This window comes from Pan troglodytes, chromosome 9 (assembly GCF_028858775.2).
Source record: "Pan troglodytes isolate AG18354 chromosome 9, NHGRI_mPanTro3-v2.0_pri, whole genome shotgun sequence".
NCBI lineage: Eukaryota > Metazoa > Chordata > Mammalia > Primates > Hominidae > Pan > Pan troglodytes.
In genome coordinates this window covers 74,670,372-74,686,837 of record NC_072407.2, presented here as the reverse complement: position 1 = coordinate 74,686,837, position 16,466 = coordinate 74,670,372, and the positions used below count along the sequence as shown (strand labels likewise).

General features: G+C 55.8%; 1 protein-coding gene across 4 annotated transcripts in view; it reads left to right on the top strand.

The window, feature by feature from the left end:
- PDE2A (phosphodiesterase 2A) overlaps positions 1-16,466 on the top strand; it is a 100,039-nt gene that overhangs the window by 24,021 nt on the left and 59,552 nt on the right. For 2 of the 4 annotated variants that reach the window (XM_001174746.7, XM_009423716.5), the window contains exon 2: positions 8,066-8,138. In XM_001174746.7, coding sequence (XP_001174746.3) covers positions 8,066-8,138 — 73 coding nt within the window. Of the gene's footprint in view, positions 1-7,948; positions 8,139-16,466 lie in introns of those variants that run through there. The other 2 variants (XM_508624.8, XM_063783161.1) reach the window with 2 other exon arrangements.

The window sequence follows — 16,466 nt, the reverse complement described above, 5'->3', positions numbered from 1 at the left end:
CTTTTGAGAGGGTGGAGACTCAGAGAGAAGGATGGGGGCTCAGCAAGGGGATGTGGCTCAGTGGAGGTTGCTGAAGAGTTTCTTGGGGTTGGCTACACGCGGTGGCTCACGCCTGTAATCCCAGCACTTTGGGAGGCCAAGGCGGGCGGATCACTTGAGGTCAGGACTTCAAGACCAGCCTGGCCAACATGGTGAAACCCTGCCTCTACCAAAAAATACAAATATTAGCCGGGCGTAATGGCAGGCGCCTGTAATCTCAGCTACTCGGGAGGCTGAGGCAGGAGAATTGCTTGAACCTGAGAGGCTGAGGTTGCAGTGAGTCGAGATTGTACCACTGCACTCCAGCCCTGGGCGACAGAGCAAGACTCCATCTAAAAAAAAAAAAAAAAAAAAAAAAAGTCTCAGGGCTGTCTCTGCACTGCTCCAGGTTCCTGAGGATGGCGTTTGGGGCTGGGGGAGTCTTCTGTCCCTGGGGTAGGCTGAGAAGCAAGAGCTCCTTTTCCCAACTCTGCCCAAAGCTGGAAAGGTTGTTAGAGCTGCTAAGAAAGCTGGCATCTGCCTCTCCTTTTGCTCATCTTCCTTTCTGGTTTCCATGGGAATCTGTGGCTCAGGATGATCAGGGGTTGACAGGATGGCGCTGTGGAAGGAGTCTGTGTCAGGCACAGCCATCCCACGTGGGAAGGAGCCGGCTGGTAAGAAAGTGAGTTCCCTGTCCCTGGGAGTGTGCAAGCAGGGTAGGGGCTGAATGGCTAGAGTGACTCCAGAAAGGGGTTCAGATGGGGCAGAGGAAGCAGTCTGGAGGCCACTTCCCTGAGACAATCATGTTTTGTGTGATTGGCTCTGGGGGCCCCACCAGCCCCACCTTCCAGACGTCCCTGGGCCTCACAAAGGGGGTTGCTGCACCCTAGGCACTGCATCTGATCCAGCCCCAACTCCTGTGCTCTGTGCCTGGCCTATGCTGAACACGGACATGTGCAGCTGAATCAGATTCAGTCTCTGCCTAGAGGAGCCCCAGTCTGATGGGGGAGGCACACAGGGACACAAATATAGCTGGGTAAGTCCTACAAAAGGGGGCACACCTGGCTGGGAGGCAGTTCCACCACTGATTCCTGTAGTCTGTAGATGTCTTTTTGAGCAATTCTTCTGGGTCAAGACTTGTTCTTATTTGCTGGGATAAAACAGCAGTGAGCAAAACAGAGCTGACAGCATGGTGGGAAGGTTGAGCTCTTCCAGACCGTGATGAGAAGTATTGGTGAGTGGTGGGGAGAGTGGCCAGAAGGCAGAGTGTGGGCGCAGCATGAGAGGAGGCTTTGTCCAGACTTAAGGACCTGGAAGGCCTTGAAGGCCAGGACCAGGGCTCCAATTGTCCTGCTGGCAATAGGAAGCCATATGGGTGGGGGTGAGGCAGAATCAGACTTAGGTGTGGAAAAGATGACTCCAGCCAGTGTGGGCATCGAAGAGGAGGCACAGAAGCAGGCGTGGCCACCTGTGCCTCTGTGTAGGAGCTGTGTGAGCATGTGCTTGAGGATGTGTGTCTGTGTAGAGGACTGGGGTGTAGGCGTGATAGGAACATGGACGTGTATCTATGGAAAGACTCCAATTGTGCATAGGGGTGTATGTGTGTATGATTCTGTGGCCCAGGGCAGCCTGTGAAAAGGAAGGATCTTGGGGTCTGTAGATGATGGGGAGCAGAGACTAAGGCCTAAGGTATGCTGGGGCTCGAGCCCCCTGGACTTTATCCCCTGTGAGCTGGCAGGTCTTAGACTAGTCCTGGACTAGAATCCTATGGGTTCCCTTCCCCCAGAGGGTCATGGGGCCAGCCATCTGCTGCAGACAAGACAAACATGCATGCAAATCACATGAAAATGGATGAGGCCTGTGGCTGACCCACCCTACAGCCCCCATCCCCTGGGCCTGAGTTCACTCAGCCTGTACCCTTCCTGACCCAGAGCTGCTGCCAGGGCTCTGGGAACAGGCCTTGCCCACTAGGAGCTGAAATTCACATTGTCCCCAGCACCTGCCCGTGGCCACATACTCTCTCTGTGAGGGCTACCCCCACATCTGGAGCCATAGCCAGCGGACACAGAGCTGGACCTGGACTGGTGGCCATGGGCAGCACCTCTGGCAGGTGCTGAGGTGGAGGAGGCAGTATCCAGGCAGGCATCCCTGGGCAGAAGGTACCTCTCCTGAGCAGACAGGCCTACCCAGGCACCAGGCCCAAAGATATGGGCAAGGGCTAGATCCTGGTATTGGAGGACCCTCAGGAGAGGCTGTGTGTGACTTGCTCTCTCTCTGACCTGGGCTAGAGCATAAACACGTGTCACATACTTGCACACACATTCACACGTGAAAGCACGCACATGCTATTCCTGGACACTTGTGTACACACACCACTGCACACATATACCTGCATGTGTGAATATACACTCACTTCTGCACACAGACACATGCCTACCTGCATAGACACACCCGTGCCAACCCCTATAGATACACAGACATATCTGTGTATACACATATAAGTTCAGCTATACCACTGCAGTATCACACACCCTTGCAAGGATACAAACCTGTGCTCACACTCTCTTCCACCCTCACACACATGCTTACAAGCTTGTGTGCAGCCTTACACACATGCACACACGTACAGAGCAGCCTAAGGGTGGCTCACCCCTGCCCAGGTGAACACCTGTGCCCACTCCAGGGCTGGAGTGTTGAGGAAAGGGTCTGGATGGAGGCAGAACCTGCAGAGATGTCAGTTTCTTCCAGGAAGCATCTTGGATTGTCCCTTCACAGAGCCCTTGGAAGTGGGGCCCTCTTTTAGTCCATGGGCTCTAGCCCAGGTCACAGAGAGAGCAAGTCACACACAGCCTCTCCTGAGGGTCCTCCAATACCAGGATCCAGCCCTTGCCCATATCTTTGGGCCTGGTGCCTGGGTAGGGCCATCTGCTCAGGAGAGGTACCTTCTGCCCAGGGAGGCCTGCCTGGATACTGCCTCCTCCACCTCAGCTTCCTGAGCACTCAAAGAGAAGCAGGCCAAGCTTCACGGCTGCTGAGAAGTCTGAGACCAGGGAGGGCCAAAGCCTTGCCTGAGGTCACCCAGCATGTCAGGGAAGGGCTAGGGTTTGAACCTGGGCTTCCAGGTGGGGGTGTAACCATGGTCCATGGCAACAGGACAGATGCATGTCAGGCAGCAGACAGGCCCTTGGAAGCAAGACATGTGGTCATGGGGGATAGGAAAAGACTTACAGTCTATGGAGATCTGCCAGGACCAAGTGTGTGAGATGGAGAGATGGTGCTTCTTCACCAGAGCTCACTGGGCACCACAGGGCTCCCAGCTTGGCTGGACCATGGGGACTCAGGGAAGAATCAGACAGGCCCTGCTCTTGAGGGAGGGCTGGGGATAGGTGAAGAAGGAAGAGGGCATTATAGACTGGGGAGATGGTGGGGGCTACTTCTCGTTGGAGGGCAGTTTTCTTCCTGCATCTTGAAAGATCTAACTTTCAAATTTCTTTACCCTCAAAACTTGGCATGGAGTACATTCTCAGTAAATATTTATGGCATGAATGAATGAATGAAAGTATGATATTGGCAGGCAGATATGCCTTTGGAAGGGTATTCAAAATGGGAGGGCAACAGGTTGGGCAAAGGCAAAGAGGTGGAAGAAAAGCCAGAGGTTCAGGGTACAGCTGAGTCAGGCATGGCTGGACAGGAAGTGGTAGGAGAAGCAGCAGGAAAAAGTCACGTGGGGATGAGCCTTGCATGTTATACTGAGTTTGGATGTTGCCTTGGAGGCCATGGGGAGCCCAGTGAAGATTATGAGCAGAGGGTGAACATGGTCAGAGTGAACCTGCCCTGGCTTTGGGGGGTCCTGGGCTACATAGTAGCTGCTTATCCTTGGTGCAAAGAGCACTGGGTTTGGAGTCTATAGGCCCGGGTTCACATTCCTATAGTAACCAGCTGTGCCATCTCAGGTAAGCATCTACATTTCTCTGAGCCTCACTTTCCTTATTTGTAAAATGGGGCTAATGCCGTGCCTCCTGAGGCTGTTGGATCTGGCCTGGGTGAGGAAATGCTTTGCCAGCACAAGGCCCTACCAATGAGAGGTGTCATTTTTATTAGGAACAAGGCAGGGCTGGTTCCTAGACAGGGCCTGAGGTTGAGTGGGCCCAGGACCCAGGCTGACAGCTGAGTCACCTTTTCCAGGCCAAGTGGCCTCTAAGGTGGGGAGACAAAAAGAGTTGGCTAGAGGGGCTGGGCTATGCATTCCTAAGCTGGAGCTGGGAGGAAAGCTGGGGCTGGGACTGGGCTTCCTGGTGTCCGAGATGGGCAGAGGGTGCAGACACCGGGATAGTAGGACCCTCAGCCACTGCATTCTTGGGGACAAAAGAGGAGCTGGGAAATCTGATTTCCTTACCTGGCTTTGCTCAAGAAGCAAGGAATGTATTTAAGGCACAGACTGGAGTGAGATGGCCTGGGTTTGAATTTTGACTACTTACTAGCTATGTGACTGTGGGCAATTTACTTTGTGCCTGAGTTTTCCTTATCTGTGAAGTGTGACTAATAATAGATCCCACCCTATATCATTGTTGAGAAGATGAAATGTGAGGCACACAGTATGTGCTCAATAAATGCGAAAGCCTCCCAGCCCCAGATGTATACACTCGGCCAGTAGGGGCCAGCCCTGGCCCTCACCTCCATGGGACAGAGGTCAGCCAGGGAGGAGATGCATCTACTCCAGGGTTCTCTGACCTGGCAGCAAATTAGAATCACTGGGGGACATTCACAAACATCTGGGATGGGGGTTCCAGATATCAGTATTTAAAATGCTCCCAGGCAATTCTAACATGAGTCAGGGTGAGAACCCAGAACAGGATCACAGATTGTGGAGTTGGAGTGAGGTAGGGATCTGCGTGTGAGTGGAGGAGTCCTTGGAGTGGGGTCAGTCCTAGCTATAAGAGCTCGGCAAGGCCTTTAAATGTGCCAACTCAAGGAGCCTTGGTTGCCCCCTCAGGAAGGGTGCTGGTTGGGGAATTTCAAGGATTGTGTGAGAGGGTTTTTCTGAAAAGGCTCTGCACTCTACCAAGCACTGGAAGAAAGCAGTGCGCTTGTTTATTGAGTCTAGTGTAATAACATTTCACAGATGGGGAAATAGAGGCCTAGAGAGGTGCTGTGGCCTGCTCAGAATCCCACAGCAAGTCTATGGCACAGTTAGGACTCAAACCCTCTGAGGAATGCTTGGATCTGAAAGGTTGACACAGAAAGACTCTTTGAGCTGAGGGACACATAGAGCACACACCAGGGACCCCAGTCATTGAGCTGTAGTTTGAGAGATTCAAGTAAGACTGAAGAAATAACTTCTTGGCTGGGTGCAGTGGCTCACACCTGTAATCCCAACACTTTGGGAGGCTGAGGTGGGTGGATCATGAGGTCAAGAGATCGAGACCATCCTGGCCAACATGGCGAAATCCCATCTGTACTAAAAATATAAAAATTAGCTGGGCATGGTGGTGCATGCCTGTAGTCCCATCTACTCGGGAGGCTGAGGCAGGAGAATTGCTTGAACCCGGGAGGCGGAGGTTGCAGTGAGCTGAGGTCGCGCCACTGCGCTCCAGCCTGGTGACAGAGAGAGACTCCGTCTCAAAAAAAAAAAATAAAATAAAATAAAATAAAATAAATAAAATAACTTCTCAAGAGGTGAGTGCCATGGAGGTGGTGCCTGGAGTTGGGAGCCCAAGAGATGGTGGCGGTGCCAGGCCAGGGTCGGCTGTTGACCATGGTCTGAGGTGGCCTCCCCTGAAGAACAAGTAACTCTGGCCAGTGGCTGTAACAGATACCTCCCGGGCACCTGTGTCTCACCCAGCCTTGTCCAGAGCCCAGGACTGAGCCAGTGACACATGCTCAGAATTTACCAAGAGACTTGTGCACTGAGCTCAGACTCAGACCTAGTCCTTCCAACAGCCCTTACATGGGTCATCCCCTTTTACGGAAGAGAAAACTGAGGCCAAAAATAGGAAGGGAGGCCCTGTGGGGGCCAGAACCTTTACACATCTTAGCCCAGGTAATTTTTTCTACAGTGTTAATAAGTAGGATGAATTGCCCCTGTTTGGAAGATTCAGTAAAATACATTGACTTGGCCCAGATCACTTACTCTGCACCTCTCCTAAGTCCCCAGATGTGACTCCCAGGAAAGACACAAAAAAGGGCTACCCAGAGGGATAAGGTAGTAACCAGGGAAGCCCTCCCAGAGGAGGTGGGCCTTCAAATGGCCCCTAAATGACAGGCAGGAGGGAAGGATCTGGGAGGGTATTGGGGGTGGGGTGGCATGGGCAAAGGCCTGGAGGTGAGAGTCAGTCAGTCATTGATGTGAGAAGAGCAAGAAGTAGAAATGTAAGGAATGGTGGGGAGGGGAGTCAGAGCTGGATGACCAAGCAAGGGTTCAGCTGTAGAGGGTCTGGCCCGCCAGGCTGAGGGCTCGGGCTTTATTGTGCTGGTGGTAGGGAGCCACTGAGGGTGAGTGGGGGAGAGCATGCCAGAGCATGCCTCAGAAAGAAAGGTGGGAGAAATGCTGGCATGGAGGGCCGCCCCCTGAGTTGGTGGGGTGGCCGGGCTCTGCCAAGGCTATGTGCCAGCTACCTGGACTGTGTCCAGGAATGGGCACAATGACTCAACATTGAGAAAATCACTCCCCAGGGAGAAAGGGCCCTGATGAATCACCCAGCTGAGGTGGGGAGGCTGGGAGGCTGGGAGGCTGGGGGCTCACTGAGTCACCCTCCAAGAGTTGGTGAGGAGGGGAGCTGCAGAGAGAGGGGCCGGCAGTGCAGTTGAGGGGGGGATTCAGGTCAGACCACAGTGAGGGCTGTCGGGGGACTCTACCTTCCCGCCATTCCCGGGTTTGGTCCTCCTGGCCGTCCTGTGAAGGAGATGAGAAAACTGAGGCCCAGGAAGTAGGGGGAGGGGATCCGAGCAAGGTCATGCGGCAAGTCGCTGGCAAAGGCCTAGCGAGACCCAAGCGCACCCTCCAGTCCAGACACGTCCTGCCGCCCCAGCCGCTTTCATGCCAAGCAGAGGCCTAAGAACCGGGTCGGTCCGGGCAGGGAGCTGACCCCGGTGACCCGCTGAATCCCCGGACGCGGCCCCTCCGGGCAGCCGGCAACTGAGGCCGGATTGCGCCGCCGCGATGGGACGGCAGGGGGCGCAGGAGCGTCGCGGCTGCCGCAGGCTCCTGAACCCAGAAGCCGCTCTGCGGAGAAACGCGCTCCCGGAGCGCCGGTCCCACCGCGGAACTGCGGACCGTGTGGCCCTGGGGCCTGCACCCTCTCCGGCTCCGGGGACGGCGACAGAGACCTGCCTACCCAGGCCTGGGGGCCCCAGTCAGTAGCGGCCGCCGTGTGTGCGCTCGGTGTCTGTGCGCACGTGTCTCCCTCGCAGATGGGCGACTGCTCCAGGGCCTGTCCGTCTCACAGCGACCTCCAACATTCTCCCGACTTCCCCCTGCCTCCTAGGCTGAGGGAGAGGAGCAAGCCCGAGGCTCCTGCGGTGTCCGCGGCCCCTGCCCCCCTTCCCCTTCCCTCCCCACCCCACCCCACTGCGCCGGTCTCTGCCTGGGGCTCTGGCCGGGCCCCGGACCCCAGAGTGGTGGCGGGGAAACAGGGTGCGATCAGACAGGGTGGAGGCTCTGAGAGCGGCCCCTGCGAGATGCGAGAGAAGTGGCGACGGGGCGAGGGGCAGCGAGCGCAGGCTGACAGCAGGCCAGCTGGAAGGGCCGAGGGAACCCAGGGCGAGACAGAAGCGGGGTGACAGCGGCCGGGTGTCCGGTGGGGTCGGAGGATCCGACGGGCCGAGAGGTGCGGTCCGCGGTGGCGGGGACATAGGCGGGGCCGGGGCGGGCCGGGGGCGGGCGGGGGGCGGGCCGGGGCGGGGCCGGGGCGGACACTCGGGCGGACCAGGCGAAGCTGTCGCGGACGCGCTGACCGAGCTCAGCGGCCGGGCCGGCGGGCGGGCGGGCGGCTGCGAGCATGGTCCTGGTGCTGCACCACATCCTCATCGCTGTTGTCCAATTCCTCAGGCGGGGCCAGCAGGTCTTCCTCAAGCCGGACGAGCCGCCGCCGCCGCCGCAGCCATGCGCCGACAGCCTGCAGGTAGGGGGGCCCCCGCGCTGGGCACCAGGAGAACGGGGTGTCCGGCGAGCGCCGGGCCAGGTCTGCCCGCCCCCGAACCCTTCTCAGGGAGGAGACCCCTCCTCTAGTTCTGAATTCTACTCCTGTGCTGGGACGGCAGCGCAGACCAAGAGCCCTTGAAGCCCCAGCTCTCAGTCCACACGTCACCCCAGACTCTGAACTCCTTTCGGATCCGGGGCTCCACCCCAAGCACTGAGCTTCCAGTCCACGGTGGGACCGCAGTGCACTGAGAGCTGTGCCCAAGCCTCGAATTCCCTTTCCTTAGATTAGTGGGGACCCCTGCCCACGCCTCGGAACCTTCACCATATATGTGGGGCTCCCGGCACACCTGGAGCACCTGAACCCCCAGCTGTCATCCAGGACTCCACCTCAGAGCCGGCCTCACCCAAAGCCCCAAACCTCCATTCCACAGCCTCAACTGGACACCCGCTCAGATTCCCACCCAAACATCTGGACTTCCGTCCTCAGCCTGGAACCTACCCCAGAGTCCAAATCTCTCCTTCCATCAGGGCTTCACTGGCCTTCTCTGTGGGACCCACTCCCCGATCCCTTCCCTCCCTCCTGTGTTGGAGATCTCCGAGTCTTTCCTCGTGGGGGGCCCGTCCTCTTGTTCCTCTCCAGGTACAGTGGTCCCACTTTATTCTCTGGGCTTCTCCTCTGGTTTCTCTTCAAGTATTTCTGGGCTCTCTAATTTGGTCTGTTGCCCCATGTGCCCACCTCTCTTGGTCTATCTTGGTCTCTCTCCTGTTTCTCTAGGTCTCCATCTTCGTTTTGGGGTCTCTTTCTGCAGCCACCCCTTCCTCTTGTATCTACCTCTGCTTTGCTGTGAGGAGGGGGCAGGCTCAGAGAGCAGGGCTAGTGTCCCTGGGACACCCCCGCCCCCCATGTTCTCAGGCATGGCATGGTGTGGGCTCAGGTGGAAGTGCCTGAATGTGGAGTGTGCTGCTCTCAGGCGATGCCCAGGGATCTGAGGTGGTGGGGGGATGATGTGGTGGGCACTGGCTTTTGTAACTTATAAAGCCCCTCATCCCAGCTGCCCTGGTCTTGACGGGGGCGGCTAGGGCTTGAGATAGGGAAGAGTAAACTGCAATCTGGTGTCAACCCGCGGTGGGATGTGTCCAGGCTGGGTGGGTCTATACTGTATGTGTTTGTGTGAGTGTTCCTGTCTGTGTGTAGCACGGGCTGGGTTGCATGTGTTGGGTGTGTCTTGTGTGTAATCATGTGTGTTGTGCCATGTATGAATGTGTCATCAAGAGTGGGATTATTTGTGGGGAGATTATGGGAATTATGGGTCTATGGCATTGTGTGCTATGTGTGGCTGGGGAGGCAGTGTTTTGGCTGTGGAGTGGTAGCTGGGTGTGTGGCTGTTGTGTGTGTAGAGAACTTGTGTGTATGTGGCTGTATGTCTGTCATTGTACAGTGGAGTTGTTGTAGGGACAGCTTGCATACAGGATTCTATATGTAGTTGTGTGTGTTACTGGCTGTTGTGTGTGGCCAGGAAGGGCCACTGCAGGGGCCTGATGGTTTCCACTGGGTGTCCTGTCAGAGAGGAGTTGGGGCAGGGGGTGCTGTGTGTGCCAATGTGTTTGCAGCCTAGGTGGCTGGCTTAGAGTCACTATGGCACATCCTGGGATTGCTTGGGGAATATATCTATTAGGACCTGAGTGCTGGTGTTTGAATGTCATGTGTCTGTGTGGTGGCTGCTCCCGCGATTCTGGACAGGAAAGGGTTGCAGGCAGGGCTGAGGGGTCTGAGGCGAGGAGCCAGTTGACAAGTGTGTGAGTGTGTGTGTGTGCGTGCATGTACACGTGCATATGGGAATGGAGTGGGGTGGGAGGAGGCAGTGGGCCAGCAGCGCTGTCTATGCTGAGGGGCTGTGTGTGCCCACAAACGTGTGACATTAGGTGTGCACATTATCTATGCAGGTTGTGTCTGCATGTGTCTCTGTGTCTAGGTGGCGTGCGTGTTGAATTTAATTGGATGCATACACCTGTGGCTGGGGAGGTGAGAGGTGTGTGAGGTGCGTGGTGGGAGACGGTGTGAGTGTGGTGTGAAGTGAGGGTGTGTGAGCTGGGTGACTTTTTGGTGTGACGTGTGAATTATGTGATCTTTTCTCCCCATGAGCTGTGTGTGCCTGTGGTGAGGAGTGAGTGGAGGATGGCCAGTGAGCTGGCGGTGTGTGTGTTGGGGGTGTTGAGGACTGTAGAATGTGCTGCGGTGGCAGTGTGTGCATGAGGTGTGTGTGAGGAATGAGGTCTGTAACATTTGGGGCGTGTGGAATATAGTGGGTGTCCCCATAAATGTCTGTGGAGTGACGCATGTGTGCAAAAGGGCTTGGCTGCCATCCTGTTCTTGCTCCCCTCCTGATCAGGTCCCTAGAGATGCCCTGGAATGTTCTCCATGCCCCCCCAACCCCAGCTGCCCCTACCCTTTGCCCTTCATCCTCCTTGCCTTGACCAAGCCCTTTGTTTCGGGTTTCCGGTGGAGCAGGCGCTGGACAGGCGGGCGGCAGGCAATGTCGCGGTCTGGGAACCTTTGTTCTCTTAGTTTGACTGGTGTTTGGGGCCTTGGTTTGGAGGAGGGTATGGAGAGGATGCACGTGGCAGCAAGGTCACTGTGTTTACTACACCACTTCGTGCTCCGCAGAGGGGAGGCGTACGGCGCAGGCAGTGAGACCTGGGTGGTGTCTTTGGTGGCGCCTGTTGGTGTAAGAACAGCTTAGGCTGGGCTTGAAGTTTGCCAGCCATGCAGTCTTAGTCCATAGTGGCCCAGCGCCCTTCCTGGCTCATGTCAGCGGGGCTGAGCAGCCGAGCAGCCAAGCACTCACTTCTCCAAGTTCACCTGCCCTCGCCCCTTCTCTGTGTGGCTGCAGCCCCTGGAGACAACCAGGAAGACCTCGATTTAGTTCTATTTGTGTTCACTCCAGGTCAGATGGAGGAGAAAGAGTCCCCATCCTCACAGAGACACTTATCTGAAAGGAGAGAGCTGGTCACACCTTTGGGGACCCTCTAGACTGACACAGTCTGTAGGGGGATCGAAGTCATACCTTCCAGAGAGAGCTGTGGGAAAACCCTACTGGGCTGCCTCCTAGCAGGTGCTTGAGAGAAGAAACATCCAAGATTCCTTGAGATTGGAAGGCTTAGAGAAGTCTGAGTCAGTCAGGGAAGGGGCTGGGGTCGATGCCGCAGTGTCACATACCAGAAGGTTCTCTGAAATGAATAGGCTTGAACTGGACCTTGAAGGGGGTGTTGGGGTGGGCAGAGAAATGCAGCCTGGGGCTGAGGAAGGTTCTGGCCTGACTGGCAAAAGTGATCTCGCTGGCCATTCCCCAGGCAACACTGTCTGGCTTTGGGTAGCCATCCCTGGGCCTCCAGCCTTCTCAAGCTTTCACGGTACCTTTTTTATCCCATTGTCTCTGGCTGGAATTATCTTCATTGTCGTTGACATTGTCATCTTCATCATCTTTTAGGCAGTTATTTCCAATTCCAGGGTCCATTGACAAATGTCTCATTTAGCAGGTTAACTCATGCAATTGTCCAAAAGTCTTTATGGAACACTGCTGTGTACCAGGCAGGCACAGTTTTAAGTGCCGGGGTCATGGTGGTGGCCAAACTGGCCTCATGGAGCTCCTACCTTCTGTGTCCAGCCATGCTGTCAGTTGCCCACCCTTCTGTGTTTCCCCCAGTCTGGGGCGCCTGGTTCTGTGGGGCTCCGCATGTGCACCCTCTGGTGCTGGGGTCTGGCTCCTACCAGAATGTGAGCTCTGCAGAGGCTGGGCCCAGGTCTCTCCTCTACCCACCGTGTGTGTCCTGAGCTGGGTCTGGCAGAGTCCAGATGCTCACACCTATCATCAAGTGACCGGAACTGCCATGTAGGGTTGGCAGTCCAGCTCTGTCTAGGGAAACTGGGGTCCATCGGATGAGAGGACTCTCATCTCATCAGGCAGCATCTCATCAGGCCCTTCTTTTACCAGTAGTTCCAGAGACCAAGAAGGGTCAGGTGACTGGTGCAGGTCTCACAGCAGGGTGGCGCAGCTGGTGTCAGAAGACAGCACTTCTTGCTGCCAGGTTGGGCTCTGGTCCTAGCACCATGCTGCTCTCTGGCTGGCCTCTGTGCTGCCTGCGGCGGGTAAACGATTATTAATGACCCCCCTGGCAAGGAGACAGGAAATGTTTCCCAGCCACAGCTGGGGACCTGCTCCCTGCCAGCCCCAGCTATCCATACCCGTCCTGACCATGGCATCGGTGCTGATGTTATCTTCATTCTGCCTCAGTCTTCTTTACTCCTTCTGCCCATCCCCCGACCTCCCTGATCTTGACATCCTAAGGGTAAATGACGAGAAGCTACAGAGCTTTCTTTTCCATATCCCTGTCCCTCACCACTTTCTCCAACCTGACTCATCTCTACCTTCTTCCTTGTCCCATGCCAGCCAGAAGTAGCTCTTCCTCCAGGAAGGCTTCTCTGAATGCACAGCCAGCTCCTCCAGTGGCCACTACCCTGAGCCCGAGGCACTGAGTCCCCCTCATTGCAGACTCTAGTCCTCCACTGATGGTTTGCTCTGACAGCCCTAGGGCTGGCCTGGGCACTTCCCGCAGACTGTCCCTAATTGCTGCCTTAGGACTGACATATGAAGGGTCCTCCCAGATGCTACCTCCAGGAAGTCTCCAGTTCCACTCAGCCCAGGGATTCTTACCTCCTTTGAGCACCGTGCCCTTCCTGTCTGAGTCACACATGTGTACTTCCAGGACTTCCTAGATGGACATTAGTGAACACCTGCTATGTGCCCAGCACAGAGGGTGGGAAGAGATGAGCAGGATGCAGGCCTTAAAATCCCCACACCTTCCTCCAAGCCTGAGCAATGTTGCATCAGCCCCTTGGCAGGTGGCACAGACCTAGGTACTAGGGCTGGGGGAGGGGAGGCGGAGAAACAGGGAGTGATGTTGGTAGTGTGTGGGGAGGGCAACGAGGGAGATAAACTCAGGGGCCATGGTGATATAAAGCAAGGACCCCTATTTCAGCCCAGAGTGGGAGGGAGGGGCATGTTGGGGAGCTTCCAGGAGGAAACAAATCTGAACTGAGAGCTAAGGTCAAGCCAGGAGAAAGTTCTGGACAGAGGGGAGAGAATGGTTACTGTGAAGGTTCGCTGGTGGCAGACAGAGTGAGGAGAGCCTGTGGCAGCACCACTCCATGGAGCAGGCCCCTGGGTGCCAGCCAGCTGGGTCCGGGGGGATGGGGACTGGTAAAGCTGGCCCAGCCAGATGGTGCAGGACTTGAAAGCCATGTTAAGGACTGCGGACTTATTCTGGAGGGAAATTGACCCTGGGGAAGAGTTGAGAGAACGGATATGACAGATCAGATCTGCATGTTCGATAGCTCCCTGGACCATGGTGTGGAGACTGAAGGGGAGGCTGGTGTGGTCCAGGTAAGGGGGGGTGATGAGGCCTGGACAGGGAAATGGCTGAAGAATGGAGGGGAGGGGACGGAGTGGCCAGGGCTGGTGGAGGGAGCTGGACAGCTGTAGACGTGAAGGGCAAGGGAGGAGAATGCTGCCCCACCCAGGTGTCTGGATGGGTTTTGTGCAGTCTCTGAGAGGTATAGGAGGGAAGACAGGGGTTAGTGGCAGATGCCTGGGCCTGTGTCAGGGCCCTTTAAGGACCAAAAGGTCTTGGAAAGACCTCAGAGGAGATCATGAGCTTTGAGGTTAAAGGGAGACCTGAAGCTGGCCCAGGGCTGCTACAGCCTCACCTATAACATGGGAACTTGAGATCTGCCCTGGGCAAAGGGTGTTCAGAATTCAATAATCAAAACAATCTGTGAAATGTAATACTTAATAAAATTCAAATCCAAAAATGTCTGAGTACATTCCAAAATGAGTAAAAATGTAAATTTATGAAAATGCTAAACATGCGTGATTGTTCTAATGTAAATTGTAAGCCTCAGCTGCTTCCCAGAACTTTGGATCTGGCACCCTTGAAGCTGCTGCCTCTGATGTGGCTGCCCCCTGCAGCTCCAGGACCTTCCTGTCCAGCTCCCTTGAGAGGAGCCGGCAGGGCCCCTCCTCTGCAGAGCCTGTACTCTGGCTGGTGGCTTCAGGGGGCAGGCATTCTGCCTTCCCTGTCCCCCACCCTAAGGGAGTTGGCCTTGCATGCCTCCCATCCACGGTTGCCTCTACTGGGGGCTGCCACTGGGAGACAGGAAGGGCATGGGAGTTTCGGGAGCTCAGGGTAAGAGGGGCTGAGATCTCGTGGTGTGGAGGGGGAGTGGGAAGGTAGGGTGGCCGGAAGAATGGAGAGGGCCGGGAGTGAGAGCAAAGGGAGACAGGCAGAGCTGAAGAGCAGTATCGCCCCAACATCAATACTAGTATTTCAGAATGGGAAAGCTGTGCCATTTCCCGAAACATCAGAATGCTGAGGTCCGATCTTGCAGTCTCTGAGCTGGGCATTCCTTGGCCCCCACTCTCGGGTATTCTTGCACAAGACCATTTTTCTGGGCTGCATTTTCTCACTTGTAAAAGGAGGAAGTTGGGGGTCAATATCTCCAAGCGATGTATGAGCTCTAGCTCTAGGAGTATAGGATTTTGAGAATCTGGAATTGTTAGTCTGTGGGGTTCTAACTGGGACAATTCTAGCATTGCTTGACTCTCAGCTCCCAGCCAGGGCTGTGTGGATGCGTGGTTGTGTGATTCCGACATTCTGAGACTTTAAGATGCTGAGGCTCTAGGAGCTAGAGATACGGACATTCTGTGAATCTAGGATTCTAGGATTTGATGGTTTGATGATTCAATGATTCTAAATGGGGCTACTGGGAAGAGCTGCAACCACCTGCCTTGTTAATGTCAATGTTCAGTTATTAAAAACATAACAAGAAGCAATGGAGACAGATAGCTCAGAATGGTGGGCGCTCCCTCCACTCCCAGTGAGGGAGGACAGAAGAGGCTGGGCTGGCCTTAGAGAATAGAGACCTTTTCAACCTGGGTCACACAGGTTGTTTCTCCTGTCACAACAGAACTGGTGTGTGTACATTCGAGAGAACTGCCACTCCCAAAGCTTGCAGGGTAAGGGGCTCATTTCCTTCAGCACTGGCCTCTGTTCCTTAACCATTTCAGACTGGGCAGAGAGAGGGGTAACTACCCTTTCCTCCCAGCCCTCAAAGTCTCTGGGCAGAAATGGCAGCAGTGGAGGAAGGAGAGGTCTGCTCACCCCCGCCCCTTCCCTGACAGCCTGAGGGGGAAAACAGGACATGAATACTTCCTGGACACAGACATGGAAATGCATGAACCCCTGCCTTCGAGGGCCCTGCGTCCAAAGGCTCAGACAAGGGCAGAGGCCAGGACAGCCAGTGGGGTCCCATCAGCACCCTCTCAGTATAGGCTGAGGAGGGAAGACTCTGTTCTTGCCCCAAGGGTGACAGTGAGAAGGGGTCAAGGAAAGGAGTCCCAGGTCAGGGACTGGAAGTGCTGACAGGTCCTCCCCTGTGTGCAAGGCCACAGTCCAGCCTGGCAGAAGGCCAGCCCAATTGTCCAGTGTTTCACTGCCTCCTGAGTCCTTCTTATGCCTTGGCGCCCAGGCCAGAGTTGGGGAGGGGTCCAGGCTGCAGGGGAGGGTTTCCTTCCAGAGTGCCTATCCCTGATGGATCCTTAGAAGCCCAGTACAGCTGCACAGTTCCAAGGGCTTCTGCTGCCTGGTAGGTTCACAGACCAAAGCTGGCCCTGGTCACACAGCACAACGGGGCCTGAAATCAGGCTTCCTGATTCCCAGTCCTGGGTGTTCCTTTTTGCCCACAGCCTCCCCCACTTCCCCTGGGACACCTGAGGGGCAGGAGTGGAGGTGGGGCTCAGGTTAGGGAGCAGAGCCTCTGTCCATCATCCCTCCGTCTTCCTCTTCCCACAGGCCAGAAGCAGGTGTGGTGGTGACAGCTGCCCCCAGTCCTCCACAAGGCTCCATTGTCCCCGGCAGGGAGCCCCTCCCCAGCTGCAGGCCAGAAGTGTGCCTCCCCGGGCCCTCCTGTCGTGAATCTGCCACCACTTCCTTCTGCTGCCCCTTCTCTCTTCTCATCTCCGCTTGCCCTCAGGCCCTCCCCATCCCTGTGAGGTCTCGTCTCTGGCTCTCTCTGGGTTTAAGCCTCTCTCCAGTGAAAGTTAGATTTGGAAGGGCCCTGGGAGATCACCAAGTCCAACCCTTTTATTCTTCGGATAAGGAGGCCAGGTCAGAGAGGGGAAGGTCCTGTCCAAAGCTGCACAGTAGGCTGAGGCAGAGCCCAGTGCTGTGCTCCCTTCAGCGCTGGGTCATG